Source organism: Alexandromys fortis, unplaced genomic scaffold, assembly GCF_014885135.2.
Source record: "Alexandromys fortis isolate MF-2015 unplaced genomic scaffold, M_Fortis_MF-2015_v1.1 scaffold_9, whole genome shotgun sequence".
NCBI classification, from domain to species: Eukaryota; Metazoa; Chordata; class Mammalia; order Rodentia; family Cricetidae; genus Alexandromys; species Alexandromys fortis.
Genome location: NW_026067892.1, coordinates 3,117,068 through 3,133,082, shown reverse-complemented (window position 1 = coordinate 3,133,082; position 16,015 = coordinate 3,117,068). Strand labels below are relative to the sequence as shown.

At 51.5% G+C, this 16,015-nt stretch overlaps 1 protein-coding gene across 1 annotated transcript; it reads left to right on the top strand.

Moving 5' to 3' along the window:
• Window positions 1-2,420: 2,420 nt before the first annotated feature.
• Window positions 2,421-15,725, top strand: Ccdc167 (coiled-coil domain containing 167). The gene is made up of 4 exons (XM_050139825.1): window positions 2,421-2,585; window positions 14,314-14,408; window positions 14,612-14,664; window positions 15,427-15,725. The coding sequence occupies exons 1-4, from the start codon at window positions 2,421-2,423 to the stop codon at window positions 15,528-15,530; spliced, it is 417 nt and encodes a 138-aa protein (XP_049995782.1). The 3' UTR covers window positions 15,531-15,725.
• Window positions 15,726-16,015: the final 290 nt, after the last annotated feature.

Genomic DNA, 16,015 nt, shown 5'->3' with positions numbered 1-16,015 from the left:
CACTACAGCTCAGAGACTTTGATTCCGGCCCATTTTGAGATTGATGTTTGTTTATTTTGGTTCTCCCCCCCGTTTAAGACAGGGTTTCTCTGTGTGTCCCTGGCTATCCTAGAACTCACTCTGTAGACCAGGCTGCCCTTAAACTCACTGAGATCTGCCTGCCTCTGTCTCCCAGACTGCTGGGATTAAAGGTGTGCCACCATGCCTAAGTTTTAAACTATTTATTTGTTTTTATTTATTTATGTTTTCGATCATTTTGACTGTTTGTTTTAGCTGTGCACCATGTGTTTGCAGCGCCTGAGGTGGCCAGAAGAGGGCGTCAGGTCCTCTGAAATTGGAGTTACAGACTATGATTAGCCTCCATGTGGATGCTAGAACCTCAACCCGGGTCCTGTACAAGAGCTACAATGCTCTTCACTGTGATGCTCTCTCCCCAGTCCCTCATCTTGAGCATTTTCTTCCATCATGTGACTCAGGAGATAAGGCCGGGTTGGGAAAACCTGAGGCCGCTCAGGGAGAAAGTTGAAAGTGCTAGCTTTTCCATCTGTGCCAGGGACCGGGAGGAGACGAGACCGGCATGAGGCGCACCCGGAGCTCTGTGCCTTTTTCTTGGTGCCAGAGAAACACAGAAGGAGCCACTTCTAAAAGAACACAGTGTTTTTCCTCCTCTTCTCACCTCCCCTGGGCCAATGCCGGTGATAATTGGGAAGCAGAGTCTGGTTTTTCTGGGACCGGAACCAATGCCGGGAGAGTGTTCCGACAATACGTGCTGTTGATTGACAGTTGATAGACAATGTTCTCGAGTAGGATTTTTCTGCGCCGGGTGTTAAGCTGAGGACTGCATTAAACAACTTCAACAGCCTGCGTCCTGTTCAGGTAGAATTTACAACACGTTCTCTCTGTGGGTCGCAGGGAGGCGGCCAAGCGAGATGGTATCTCGGGTCCCTTCCAGCTCCATCACTCAAGGACTCTATCAAGAAGAAAACACAGATCTGAAAACGGTTTTCCTCCGAACACTGAGGTGGGGCTATTATTCACACGGAGACACAGGCTCTGGTGCAGAGATAACCACCCGGAAACAAGGAGCTTCTATCCTGGTCTCATCGTCTGTGACCTAGTAATTCCGCTTGGGCAAATTTATCTTTAGAAAGGTACACAGAAGGGCAGGGCTGTGCGTGCAGAGGAGGCTGCTTTGTTCCCGTGCACAGAGAGGTTCCGCCCAACGAACTAATGTCCAGCACAAGAAGGGGATGTATTACCTGGAGCCATAATCAATAACCAGCATCTCAAAGAAATGTAAAGAAGGTCTATGGTAGTTTTTTGAACCACACCCCACTCTTTTAAACCACGTCCATCTACTTGCTAGTCTCCCCCCCCCCATTTAAAAAAAATAATTATTACTTTTTTATTGTTCAAGTTTCGCTGTTGTCTGGGCTGATTTCAAATTTGTGGGCTCTAAATACTGCTCCCTCCACCTCCTAAGTAACTGAGACCACCAGAGTGCCACATCATGCTCAGCTTTTTTTTTTTTTTAATTTTATTTTTTATTTTAAAAAAAAACAGCACTTCACAGATGCCAAACGTACTGAGTTGTAAAACTCTGGTTGCAGTTCCGTGGGTCACAGTCTATACGGTAGGGTTATAGTTAAAACATTTTAAAGTTCACAGGTCTAAACACTTTAAAATACTAAGCATGAGCAAGACTGTAAAGAAATAGGCAGAAAAAAGGAGGAGCTAGGAAAGCTCAGGCCAAACATTGCAGGCTGCCTGCCTTCTGCATGCCTTCTGTGATGTTTGCAGGCTGCTCCGGTCTCGCCAGAACACAGGAGTACTGTCGAAGAATACAAGACGATAAGGATTAACAGTACAAGGCCATAATTGGATTCCAACGGGCAGAATGGCTCGAACTGGGAGTAAAGGAGCAGGGCTTGTAAGCTGAGCCTCGTGGGGCCGACTGAATTTGAATGAGGTTAGCCTAAAACTGTGCAGGGAGGGGTGCCACGGACAGATGCAAGAAGGAAGGAGAGAGAGAGAGAGAGAGAGAGAGAGAGAGAGAGAGAGAGAGAGAGAGAGAGAGAGAGAGAGAGAGNGAGACGGGGAGGGAGGAAGAAAGAAATAAAGGAAAGAATGAGAAGAAAGGAAGGAAAAAGTAAGGGAGGGAGAGAAAGAGAGGAAGGAAAGAAGGAGGGAGGGAGAGAGGGAGGGAAGGAAGGAAGGAAGGAAGGAAGGAAGGAAGGAAGGAAGGAAGGAAGGAAGGAAGGAAGGAAGGAAGGAAGGAAGGAAGGAAGGAATAGAAGTTCGTTCTTAGTAGGTAAAGCGGTCTCCACCAGTCTGGTCCGCGGATCTCATCCCGAGACCGCCCCTTTGCGTCCGCCCCTCACAAATATGGCCGCGGCACGGGGGACGTGCCCCTCAACAAGATGGCGACGCCAGCGGCCCCGCCTCCTTCTGCGGCGCCAGCCAATGAAAGAAAAGCACGAGAAATTGCGCGTGCGTGGTGCGACTTAGTGGGCCGGTCCAGTGCGGGGGACACGGCGAGCAACATGACTAAAAAGAAGCGGGAGAATCTGGGCGTTGCTCAGGAGGTGAGGGGACAAGTCAGGTTTGAGCCATGTGGTTGTTCGCCGTGTTCGGCCCGGCGGCTGCGAGGGGGACCAGAAGGAGGAAGCGGGCGACGTGGCTTTGGGAGAGGTGGCGAGGCTTGTGGGCCCTGAGGGGAGGGAAGCCAGGCCCGGGGATGCCCGGAAGCAGAGCCCCACTGAAGACAAAGCATAGACGGTATTCTAAGGGGAGGGACTCGGACGTGGAGGGGAGACCTGTGATTCAGAAGTCGCTGAAAAGGACCAGTGGGTACTGTCGATGTCAGGGACCTGGAGGGACTGTCGTGGAGCTGGGACCCAGGGATGAGTGCGCTTCTGATATCGCTCAGACGCCTCCAGAGATGGGGAGTTTTTCCTGTGCAAATTAGCTCTGAGGATCTTTGGGAATGTGGGAAGAGTTCTAGAGCTGGTGTTAGGGAGGCCTTTGAAATAGTTTCTCGTACATGCAGAGGAAGACTTCTGAGGCACGTTGAGTACCATATGCGACTTTCCCTGCGTTCTGCGGATCCTTGCATGTCTGTCATGTTGGTATAGATGAGGGGACCAAGGTTCGAAGTAGAACCCAGGGGTATGGAAGTGCATGCTTGTAGTCCTAGGACTCAGAGTTCAAAACCAGCCTGGGATACAGAGCAAGACCACGCCCCAAAAGGGGAAAGAAAAAGGTGAAGCCAGCTGAAAATAGTAAAGGTGACGCGCAGAGAATGACGCTCAGGTGGGCTTCCCAGAAGCGGGGACTCATTTCATCTCAGCTACCGTAGGATGTCGGCCTGTGGCCCTTAGGCCCCAGGTGTCCGGCACACACAGGAACACTCTACAGTGTGTAGATGACGGTGTCAGGTATTACTGTCCAAGCCTCCCAGAGGCTTCCTGCCTACTGGGTGAGTCTAAACGACTCATCGTAGAGCTTGCGGAAGTGGAGACAGACAGGACCGCTTCTTTATCCCAGGTAACTCGGTAGGACCTGAGTGTGGTTGAAGTAAGCCATCCGTATCCAAGCTGAAGCAGGTGCTGTTTGGCTGTCCTTGGAGCTAAGCCACTGCCATTGAGGGAAGCTCAGCTGTGTCTGCTTGCAAATGGAGCATCCCAGCTGTGTTTGCTGGTTCCTTGTTCGCCTCGTGAAGGGTTGGGGAGGGTCATAACCCTCACCTGAGAGTCCATCCTCTCCTGTATCACCTGTTGAATGCAACTCGGCCTGTTGTATTGCACGTGGTCTCAGCTGGGCTACCGTATTTACGCTAGGGAAAGCTAGGCGAGGGGACGCCATCTCTGCCACTGTGAGAAAGCTCTCATCCCTGTTGGGTAAGAAAGGCCTTCCAAGTGTGGGTTGTTGGGGAGGAGCACCCATACTACCATAAGTAACCTTCTGTACCAGAAACCCCAAAACTCCAAAGCCTCGAGAGTGAAAAAGCTGTCGTTAGCTAATGGCCTGGAGAGGTCATGTGTAGAAAAGTCAAACGTTTCCCGTTTAGACCTTGTGAGTCGGATGCCTCTGTGGCAGCTCTGGTCAGTCATAGTCACAGACTCCAAATCTGCCTCCTGGCTGAGGTCTGTCGTCCTCAGGTCAGCGTGTTTGCAAAAGTGGCGGTGCATGGGATTCACCTGAGAGCCGCCATTGCAGCTGAGACTGAGCAGCGCTGCCCTGTTTGAGCCGTCATGCCATAACAAATGTCCTTTTATGGGCTTTCTAGGGCCGCGGTTTTTGCATTTTTGTGCTCTTTATTGGTGATTTCGCTTCTTGAAGGGATCCCTAAGCACAGCGCTAAAGTGCTGTCGAGTGTTCCAGGGCTGTGATGTGGCTTACAGGGACAATCGGTTTGTTAGATTAACCATTTTCCAGGCATGAAGGCAGCTTGGTACTACGTGGTGCTTTGGGCAGTGAGTTCAGTGCTAATGAACTGTCCATTTATTAAACAAAACACACATCGGAGAGCACTGTGTACGTATTAGTTGATGAAGACATTGACCAGAGCCCAATCCTCTTCAGTATTTGCTAACTTGATGTTGGGCCAATTTTAAAGGCTATAAGTACTGGGGCTAGAGAGATGGCTCAGTGCTAAGAGCACTGGCTGTTCTGGCCGAGGACCAGGGTTGCTTCCCACCATCCACACGACAGTTCACAATCTCTCTACCTCCAGTTCCGGGGGACCTGATGCCTTTTTTTTTTTTGGCCTCTTTGGACACCAGGCACACATGTGGTACACAAACGTAAGCAAACATAAAATATAAATAAATCTTGAAAGAAAAAAATGTATCGACCATAGCCAGTTATGGTGGCGTATGCCTATAATCTCAGCACTTGGCAAAGAGATCAGGAGTTCAAGACCATCCTTGCTAAATAGCCCAACCCACAAGACGTGATCCTGACTCAGATACACAAAAAAATGTAGCTGCGTTGAATCAGTCTGTCTTAAAAGAAAAGCAGCTCTTATTTAAAGCTAACAGTGTGCTTAGGAGGCTGAGATGGGAAGCTTATGAGTTCATGGCCGGATAGAGTACAGAGTGAGAAACATCTCAAAAACCAAAACGCCCTTTCTTTCTAAGAAGAGTAAGCAGAGTACTCTGTCCACAGGCCTTTGATTGCCAGCCTCTGGTCCACTGGGCTGGGGCTCTGCCATCTTAACAAGATCGGGGGACACCTCTCTGGTGTATTTTTTGTTAAGGAAGTGGCCAGTGCAGTAAGGACCCTGGCCCTAGAGTGCCCACTTTCTAAAAACCAAGGTGCATGGCCTCACTACCTGCCAGGGCAGCTGGGAAATGGGCTCATCAGCCAGGAGGTCACATGCTCAGCTCAGCTGTAGCCTGATAATCATGGGGGAAGGGGCTGGCATGTGGTAGGGACCAGGTCTCCCTCAGGTCACACTTCCCCTCACAGTGTTGCTGTCAGGTGCCCAGAGCGAGCCTGGCATAAGGTGGCCAAGGACAGCCAGCCCCCCTGCCCTGCCCAACTTGTGCAGATCTGAGTTCATCCCCTCTTTCTGCTTCGGTTTCCGCATCAGTAACGTAGAAGAGTAGCTCCTGTCTTTCATCAAGCTGACTCAGATCAACTGATGGGTCTATCTATCAATCTGTCATCCATCCGCCCATCCATCTATCTATGGTGGGGCTGGAGCCCAGTGTTCTGCTGTTGAGCTAGACCCTCAGCCTCCAGCACAGAATTTTAAGTGTTCGACATGCCATGGATTCTCTTAGTGCTTTATATGGGAACAGATCTACCCATTTTGCAGCATTATGCATGGTGTGGCGCCGGTTAGTTTCTTGTCAAGTTGACACAAACTAGAGTCATTTAGGAAGAAAGGACTTCAGGAGATTGCCTCCATCCCAGTGGTCTGTGGGCGAGTCTGCTGGGCATTTTGCCTTGATGAATGCCTCGGTGTGGGAGAGCCCACCCAGCTGAGTGGTGCCTCTGGGCAGGTGGTCCAGGGCTGTGCAAGAGGGCAGGCAGAGCAAACAAACCATGGGGAGCAGCCCTTCCAGGGCCTCTGCCTTGAGTTCCCTTCATGATGGACGGTAAACTGGGAAGCTGAAATTAACCCTTTCCTTCTCGAGTTGCCTTTGGTCGTGTCGTTTATCACCGCAACAGAAAAGCAAACTAGAATAGAGCTTGATGTCAGGTTCCTGGGGTATTGCTGTGGTCCTGAGCATGTTGTCTAGGAGGATTGTGAGAGTGTTTGGAACCTTGGGATGGAAATAGCACTAGTGACCCAAGCGTAGTGAGCTCTTGTGGGAGCTTGGAAAATCACCAAGAGCAATGCAGATGATGGAGGCCTGGCTTGTGCAGGTTCAGAGCCAAGACAAGACTCGATCAGGGCCGGTAGTGGTGTGCTGTTTTCTGTGGTCTGCTGGGACTGAGAAGCAGCTGTGATTTAAGGAGAGACCAGCACAGTAGGCAAGCCCGAGCCATGCTCCTAGCCCATTTCCACCCCTTCAGTAACTGCACTTTTATAGATGTTTGCATGGAGATTTAAAATACTGGCAAACAGATTATAGAACTGTATGAGCGTGTAGGTATCTGCAGCCTTAGTCCCTACGGTTGCTTTTCGTTGGGGTATTGGAGGATTTGAGACCTGTATTCCTGGGCCTCAGCCTGGCATCTGGCTGCGTCTCTGCTTCCTTCTCTGTTGCCCCCAGCGGGTCTGAGTATTGAATGTGCACTGATGCTCAGTGGCGGTAGATATTGTCCTCTTATTAAAAGTCGTTCGCTCAGAGCTAGTGAAGTGGTGATTTAATCAAAAATGTTTGTTAATCTGACGAGTGCAATAAAAGCCCACAAGTGAGAGATCTCAGCACCTGCAAACAGCCCCTGCTTGTTTTAATGAAACAATTACCAAGCAGGTGGCCCTGGCCCTGAGGGTGGTCATGGGCCAACTGTGCCAGGTGGTCACCTAGCAGCCAGGCCCCCTTCAGAGGCCCATGGGAGTCAGCTGGAAACAACTGACTGTTGGTTCTGAGTTTGTTCTGAGCAATGAGCAAAGCCTTATCCCATGAGAAATTGCTGCCCAAATGGACAGGGGGAGTTTGGGCTGATAGTAGTTCATGTGCAGTTTAAACCAAGACAGTAACTGGACTTGTTTCTTTGGTGGCTGGTCTGCAAGCCTTGGGCCCTTACTAAGCATGGGTCTTAGCCACCCCCACCCTTTTATGGCACTATGGCCACCTGTATGATTGGAAGGTGCCCTGCTAAGGTGCCCTGCTAATGAGTTCCTGCTGAAGTAGGTAACTTGGTTAGGTTTGGTCCCTAGTACACAAATCTTGTCCGTTGGGAAAGTTTTTGGGTACAGGTTTCAGAATGGCCTCCGTGACTTAGACACATGGGAATGTTATTCTCCCCGTAGGAGAGGATGGCCAAGTGGCTCCTGCGTTGGTGCAGGAGCTCAGCTCTGTTGAGTAGCAGGGCTAGTGTTCCTGCATAGCCTTAACTGGGTCCATAGTCACAAGATAGCTGCCACAGCTCCAGTCGTCTCCCAGATGACATCTGGGACGTCTCATTACCCAAAGCTGTGTGTGACCCTGGCTGTCAGCCAACTTTTCTGCAGTGGAGGCAAGCTGAGGGGAAGGGCTGAGAGTCACTGCCGGACTGCTAATCAGGGGTTGAGAGTGTGGGAAGCAGTTGTTATCCCCTGGTTCTCAGACAGACTGACGGCGACTCAGGACAGGTGGAGGCTTCGGGAAAGAAATGGTTTGGCTAGCGTGAACTGTGACCACTGTTAATCAGTCCAGGAGTCCTCAAGTGAGCTCTGCACAAGCTGTGGGGAAGCCCCGTTTGCTGCAACAGGGCTAGAGCAATGTCTTGGCTGGAAGAAGTCTTACCCAATTGGCCTCAGTGGCAGGAGGCCCTGTTGATTCCAGGTAGGTGTGTGGTTGGGGCTGAGGTTGGGCACTAACATGGAGCTGCCTTGCTGGGAGAGTCTGGCAGATGTGGGCTGTTCCGGGCCTGCTGACCATTAAATGAGCCTCACCTGCACAGGTGGAAGCGACAGGTCGCCATCGGGCAGGTGAGTCTTTCGGCAGCCTGCACCTGGCTCTGCTCCACTTAACGGGGGTCAGGAGACTAAAACCTCATTACCTAACGCTGCTGGATGTCAGCATGTGTGGAGTGGCTGTTTGCCAGCGTCTTAATTAATGAATTCATAAGGCACGGGGCGGACGCCAGCTCTCGAAAAGTGCTTTGAGCCTCTCAGCGATGGAGAAGCTTTGCCAGTTTATCAAAAACCAGATCTAGGAGAAAGAAGAGAAACCAAACCCAAGCAGCATTTTGTCCTGAGGCAGCTGGAGGCTTAGGGCAAGGTCTGGCCTGCAAGGTGACTTCCAAAGCTGCACAGTTCCTCTGTGCCGACCTTGGCAGCTCTCCAGGACCGCTGCAGACCTCCCTGCTAGCTGGGGTGGGGTTCATGTTCAGCTGGGTGGTCCTCTTGGCTGTTGCTAGACACTGGAAGGCTTGCTGTCTTCACCTGCTCTGCCTGGAAGAGAAACTTTGCACCCGGCCTATTGTTTTGGGGACCATGGTGTTTTGTTTTTCTGCACATAGAGTCCTGTGAGCCTCCACATAAAGATGTCACTTACACAGTGTAATGGGGTTACCCATTTAGGTTTGAGGCTGGTTACCTGGGAGATGATGTCCATGATCCCCCATGACTTGGCCGTGTGGCCTAGAGGCTCCAGATGGAAAGTCCCAGCGCTCTTGCCAGGGACCATCTGGGCAGGCGGTCTAGCTCCTTTACCCATTACAGTAAACATCCCAGGGCTCCTGATGTGTGAAAATGAGTGGATTTCCTGGACCAGCTTCCCAGGCTGTGAATTAGAAGAGGAGAAAGCGCTGATGCCCTTAGGGGAGGGGAGAGAAAGAGGGTTTACCAGGCACAGCTAGCCCACACACTTTCTTCTCCAAACTGGATGTATTTTGTGTGCATTTGGGAAGGTACTTTGACAGTGTGGCAATGTGGGGGAGGGTGTTTGTGAAGGGGGAGTCAGCTTAGTATGAAGACAGATGCCCGGCTCTTGGCGCCTGTGTCTCCAGCACACGGATTCCAGGCAGACCCTTCCAGGCAGCGCATCTGTTGTGTGAGAAGAGACCAAGCAGAGCCAGGCACAAGGTCACTCAGATTAGAGGGTCTGTTGAAGCCAGACCAACAGACTGCCACGGGCTCAGCTGGGTGGTGCTTGACTTTGTTTCTGAATGTCAGTAGTTCTTGTTGTTTGTGGATATTTTCATGAAGGGTGCTGGAGAAAAGCACATGGTCCCGGACCCAGTCCCGCCATCTCCTAGCCATGCAGCCTCTGCCAAGGTTGCTAACCATCTCTGCCAAGAGTTAGCTCTCTGCACAGTGGTGACAGCCCTTTGCAAAGTCAGATTGGATGCCTGCAGCTGCATATGCTGCCCATCCTACAGGTACAGGGGTGGAAGTTGCCTCCTAGGCTAAGAGAGACTGTGGGGTGACAGGGTTAGGACACACCTGGAAAGCTGCTTCCTTCCTGTAAGTCTGCCGATAAAATGTGGACCCTGGCTGTCTGCCCTCCTTCTCTGTGTGGAGACTAGAACAGAGCCTGGCACCTGGGCATTGCTGCAGATGTGTCCCAGCTATTGCAATCTACTTTGTGGGCTTTTGGTTCCCAGTGCCACTCCTGACTCATGCCTTCATTCAGACACATGACATTATCTTCTTTGTTATAAGCTCCTGGCCAGACGGGTGCAGGGCATGCCCCATGACCACTGCCTGACACCACCCCCCCCCCAAGCCCTTTTGTGGCCAGCATCCTGTCACTTGCTGACCAGAAGCTCCCAGGGGAGACAGGAATGTCTTGCTAACCTAGAGAAAAGAGTGGGCCTCGTGGCCTTAAACCAAGCCCCAGGGGTCCTCTGTCCTTTCCCAGGAGAGAGCCTGGCCCTCAAGGCAGCTGCAGTGGCTGAGACTGTGGACCAGGAGCTGCCTCCTAGCTGTCCTGGTGCTCTGAGTGCTGTGTTCAGTTACTTCACTCCCTGCAAGAGCTGTGGCACCTGCTGACTCTCGCTTGTCAGAGGAATAAAAGCTACCCATGCTCCTTTAGCAGCCCTAGAGCTGGCACCCTGTGGGGCCTGACCTGACCTGTGCGGGGGCAGCTGCCTATGCAAGTGGCACAAGTTCCTTGCCTCTGAGGAGCCTCTTCAGGGCTTTGATTCCTGGAGGCACCATCCTCTGAAAAGATGCCTCCTGGGGATTTCAGGGGAATTTTACAGTTTCTCTTAACACAGTGGTTTTATGGTGCATAGGACCCCAGGGACATTTGCCCAAAGCTCTGGGAGTGAGACTATATCCAAGTCTGGGCTGGGGCTGGGGATCTACAGCTCTCACCAGGAGCAGACAGAGGTGCTCAGAGCTGTAGGCTGGGGAGGGAAACTGAGTCCCTGACTGCCACCTCCAGCTGTTCTCCTGCCCTCCCTAGCACACTCTAAGCCACCCACCTGACTTGAGTCCTACTCAGATGCAGATAGCCAAGGCCTCAGTTATTACCCAGACTGCAATACAGGCCTCACGTGCAGGCTTCTCTGAGTACCGACTCCTTTTGTTGTACCTTGCTTCTCAATGCAAGGTGCCAGTTCCTCTAAGACGGTGAGCCTGCTCAGCCATAGGTTCTTCCCCCTGGTATCACCTTGTTCCTGGGTATAAGCATAGTGCATGGATGTTTCTTAATCTACCAGGGCACACCCATTCTGCCAGGGCCATGCTGCCCCCTTTAGCGTCAGGCCAGTCTTCTGCCAGGCAGTGGCTCTGGTAGCTCCATGACCTTCCACAATGGAACCTTCCTGTCCACTGCAGTAGTTCCCATGTCTTTGATTGAATCTCTGTCTGCCACAGTCTTACTAGCCGACTCAACCTCACTAACTGCCAGGCCCCCTAGAGCTGTGCTTCAAACACCCAAATCTGATTGCCAGGCTTCCCCTACCTCAGGTCCTCAGAGGACCACTGCCACTGCTTCTCTGGGCCTCTGCTGAGTTTTCTGTTCAGGGCTCTCTGTTGGTCTCACAGTTACACCCTTGGGTTCCCCCATACCTGGCCCTGCCTTTTGATCCCACCCCAGCGCCATCCCACACAGATTGCAAAGTGGTAAGCTGAGCCATGGAGGAGGACCTTGTGTGCTTTCCCACTGCTGTCTGCTGATAGCGGGGCTAAGGCTTCCCCACCACTCTTGACCCCGGGGAGCACCATTCTCTAACAGCAGCCGTTCCTATACTCCAGCTGTGTGAAGTGCCGTTCTGAGCACATCATTACAGTCACACCTCTGAGATGTCACCTGAGGCACAGGCAGGTCTAAGGAGCCTGCCGTTGAATCACAAGTGGCAACTGACCCAGCGAGCTATTTTACTCTTTATTCTGACCCTAAAGCTGATAGCTTCTGGGGCCTGTCTTTCTGCCCTCTGTTTTCTTTGGCTGGAAGGCAGGGAGAAAATGAACAGAGGACTTGAATTTGAACCTGTAGCCTGTAGTGTTCATAACCCTGTGCATGAGAGCCAACTGGAAACTCCAGCTGGGGGCTTTTATAAGGCCCGTTTTCAAGTCTTTTCTTTTGACCTATCTTGTTGGGACAGCTCTGTTCTACTGCCCCACGTCACATCTAAAAGCATTGACCATGCCTCCCTGCCTCCTCCACAGAAATTCTTGCAGTTTCTGCCCCAGTATTCCGGTTTCTGACAGTGGTCTCTCTGCTTCAAGTGCTGCTGGTGTCTAGTCCCTTCCCAAGGGTGGATCTGTGACTTGCTGAAGAGCCTCCTTCAGGCTCAGCCTCCCCCACCCCAGTCCACACCAGGCAGTTGTAAAGAGAACTTGCTATTTAGAAGGGAATCAGAATTGTCAGCAGGACATAAATATTCATAGAGGGAGGTTAGAACTGAGTCCCTAAAACCTTGATTTGTGTTCGCCCATTTAAGCCTCATTAAAAAGTGGCAAATGAAAGTGGGGATATTCAGTGTAACTGCAAATAAATTGGGCTTGTTCAGATAAAGGGCCCCAACTGCCAGCCCCTCGGGCCCTGTCCAGAGCATGATGGCAGTGACTTGGCCACAGCTTCAGCTGTAAGACATTGCTCAGCAAGAGCGCCTGGCCTGGCTCTAGGGCAATTACCACTTGTTTGGGCACCTGGTCGCCTTCCAGAGGCATTCAGGGATGGAAACCCTTAACCTGATTGCTTCCCCAGAATGCCTAAAAACCAGGGTCCTGCCCAGAGAGCAGCAGAAAGAACTGAACCTGGACTGGACATCTGGGGCAAGCTGTGTCAGTTATGTGCAAGCACAGCTGTTTTCTTGTTTTAGTGAACCCAAGGGTTTCAGAAACCACTTTACAAACGCTGAACTATTTGTTCCCAGCCCCTCAGTCTACCCATACTCGAGCTGCTGCTCACTCTAGTCACAAATAGGAAGACTGCAGAACAGGCCTTGTGGGCAAAAAAGGGGGCAGGTTGCCTAAGGAGCTGCAGACTTGAACATCTAAGAGGCAGGTCAGTCACAAGTAGAATTGGCCAGGGTTTCCAGCCTGGGAAGATAAAAGCTTGAACTAACAGGAGGGGCAGTATAGAAAAGGCTGACTTTGCCAGGTGAAAGAGGTATCTTCCAGCCAGGGCGGAAGGTCCAGCTGCATAAGTAAGATTTAGGTCTCAGCTGGGCGCCTTTAATCCCAGCACTTGGGAGGCAGAGGCAGGTGTATCTCTGAGTTTGAGTCCAGCCTGGTCTACAAGAGCTGGTGCCAGGACAGGCTCCAAAACTGCAAAGAAACCTGTCTTGAAAAACCAGAAAAAAAAAAAAAAGATTTAGGTCTCAGCATAGCCTCTGACTGATCACTGCAGTGCCACGAGGGCACAGTCTCAGGAGTAACCTGTGTTGGGCACACTGCAGGGTGGCCAGAAGTACCCACCATATCAGACTGCTGTCGCCAAGCCTCCTCTCCGGTGTTCCCCTCTCTACAGTACAGTTCCAGGAAGGCTTCCGGCTTCTCTGGGGACTTAGTCTGCTGGCTGAGAGGCTGGTGCCATGCAGTTTACCTTGCAGCTTTGCAGATTATTCCTTCACGTGGAGCCCTCCTTCCTGGGCTGCAGGAAAGGGGATATACCTTTCACCTGAACCCACCAAAGTGGCTGACCCAGGAATGTCTGAGGTGGCTGTTGTCCAGAGAGATGGCAGGGACTTCAAGTGCAACTTTGCTGATCCCTGACCCCAGGCTAGTGGCCTGGGACACCCAGACTCTGCCCAGCCTGCTTAGAAGGCAAGTTTCTTTTGGGTAGCTCCAGTAAGGAACGGAGCTGAGGCGACAGAAGGGTGTTCCTGTACTGCCTCAGGAAAACACTTCTATCTAGGAAATGCTATCCTTTGATTTGGCCTTGTTTGCTGTCCCTCTTGGGGACGTGGTAAGGGTGGGTGAAGTCAGAGCTGGAAGAGGACTGTTTAAGGTTCCAAGGAGCCCTCAACACACCCATGACCAATAGTGAGGCACTAGCCAGCCAGTCTAGACCCAGAGAAATAGCTACTTAGATACCTGGAGACCAAGTCAAGGCAGAATTAATGGTGTTCAGTGCCAAATGCATAACACTGACACCCAGGTCTGGATAGCCTGGCCCAGCATTTACAGACCATTTTCCCACAATTCAGGTATTTTTCTTTAAGATCACATATCTGAAATGACAGAGCAAATGGAAGAAGATACGGCTGGCAGCCCTCTTTTAACAGCTACTTTGCCATTGAGTTACGCTGACCTTGATAGGCGACGTCTCTGCGTAAGAGCCACATCAGAAAGAGAGGAGTGGTTTTAAGTTGCATTGTTTCACCAATTTTTATTGATTCTCAGAAAAACGCCTATAGTGACAACACAGACTGCACTATTAGGATGAATCATGGTCATGAGAAAAATGCCCCTACTTTGTAACCCTTCTCCTCCCACATGGAGACTTGGGACCTTGTGCTGTCTCTGCAGTGTTCATTTCCTTCTTGAACCAGCCATGGGGCAGGTTCGGCTGGGTGCCAGGGATCTGGTGGGGATCTGCTGCTTCATTGCCCACCCTGTGCCTGGCTCACCCACTTCTTGTTTTTCGGGACTCAGCCAAGCAGTTCAAAGTTTGAAGCTCTCTGTCAACAGCAAAGCTGGGTCCTGCCCAGTACAAACATAGGTGGAAAGGTAGGGTGGACCTAGAGGTAAGTCCCTCCAGGGCACCACTGCTGGGAGAGCTTAGAGCTCTGCACCTCTGTCTCTTTCAGATTGATGGCCTAGAGGAGAAGCTGTCTCAGTGTCGGAAGGACTTGGAGGTTGTGACCTCCCGGCTCTACAGGGCAGAACTGAGTCCTGAGGACAGGTAATGCCCCTGTCTAGTTATGCCCCTCTGGCCTGGTCCCCTAAATAAACTAAGCCAAGGCAAAAGGGTCCCTAACTTTGAGCTTTAACTCCTGTCCTCTAAGGCCCTAGTTTTTGGTCCCTTTATTCAAACAGACAAGAACTACTGCCCCTCTGGTTAAGACAGGAGAGAAAGGGTCTGACCTGCAAACTCCTTCCCCACAGGAGGTCTCTGGAGAAGGAGAAAACCACCCTCATGAGCAAAGCCTCCAAGTATGGTAAGAAAGTTCCCTCCTATAGCCAGCCTGAAGCCTGGCACCTAGGAGAAAAAGGTTTTGTTTTTTTCCCCAAAGGAGGAAACAGTAGCAAGGGCTCTCTATTCCCTGGGGTGTGTCTGTGCATGTCCAGAGGCAAGGTTCTCATCCACAGATACTGGACTCTGCATCCCATGCCCCACTCAACCAGAACCGTCTATGTTGGGCAGGAAAGGGCTTCTGTGGGTAGAGCAATGCTGCCACCTTCTGGTGCTGGGAGCAGAGCATTAGATCCCTGAGGCTAGGACTGTGGTCTGCAGACCCTTCAGCTGTGTCCCATCCCTTCTCTACTCAGAGGATCAATCTGGCCACCCAGAGCTGGCTGGCAGTTCTCCCAGTCCATTGAATAGGTGGGGTGGATGGCCTTTGCACAAGTGGTGCCTGGGAATGAAGAGTATTGGGGCTCTTTCTAGGGTACCTTCGGACAGCAGGGAGGCTGCAGCTGGCCTCAGAGTGAACTATAAACAGCTGGCTGGAGACTCCTGAAGGATGAGCTCCTTGATTACCTTGCACATTACCCTACCGCACTGAGAGAAAAGGTTGAGCAAGTCAGGCCTACTCTTAGGTCTCAGTCTAGGGTGTGGGCATGCCAAGGACATGGCCAGGTTTTGGGTATGAGTAGCTGGAAGGAGACATTTTTGTTTTTACCAGAGTGTCCATTCTGGATGGGAGAAGCAATTAGGTGGGCCTCAGTGTTCTCTCTTGTTCCCGTCTTTTTCCTCCCAGAGAAGGAGCTAAAGCTGCTTCGCCAAGAGAATCGGAAGAACATGTTACTCTCGGTGGCCATCTTCATCCTCCTCGCCCTACTCTATGCCCACTGGACTATGTGAGTCAGCCATCCTCAGCCATGCAGTTTCCCTTCCGCTCTACCAGGGACCAAGCAACCTTGCAGGCACAAGACGGAGGTGGGGGCCTTTCCCCCTCTGGTTGCCCAGCGGCTGTAGCAGAAGGGCATGGTACTGTCGCGTCCTGCTCAATAGAGGGGCAATAAAGAGCCCCACGCTTTGTTGTCTGGTGAGTAAATATCTCTGGCTGACTATCTGAGGAAAAGCAAGGGAGGCACTTCTGTCTCAAAGATGAAGGGATGTTCCCAAGTTCTTGTGCAGAAGGAAGGGGAGAAGGGAAGGCAGCATTGTGCCGCCCGTTTCTCTAAACTATGTGCCCTGGCCTGTGACCACCACTGAAAAAACTGCAGCATGCACGGGAAAAGGAGACTTGGACTTGAAGCGGAGGTCCCAGGGGCACACTGAATGAACTCATCTTCTAGAGACAAGCAGGGTCAAGGAGGCTTCCAGGAGTGCCCGGGTAGTAAGAG

Coding starts and splice junctions, on each gene's coding strand:
- Ccdc167 (XM_050139825.1), top strand. CDS start 2,421: ATGGCGACGCCAGCGGCCCCGCCTCCTTCTGCGGCGCCAGCCAATGAA. Junction 2,586..14,313: donor ATCTGGGCGTTGCTCAGGAG/GTGAGGGGACAA, acceptor TGTCTCTTTCAG/ATTGATGGCCTAGAGGAGAA. Junction 14,409..14,611: donor GAACTGAGTCCTGAGGACAG/GTAATGCCCCTG, acceptor CCTTCCCCACAG/GAGGTCTCTGGAGAAGGAGA.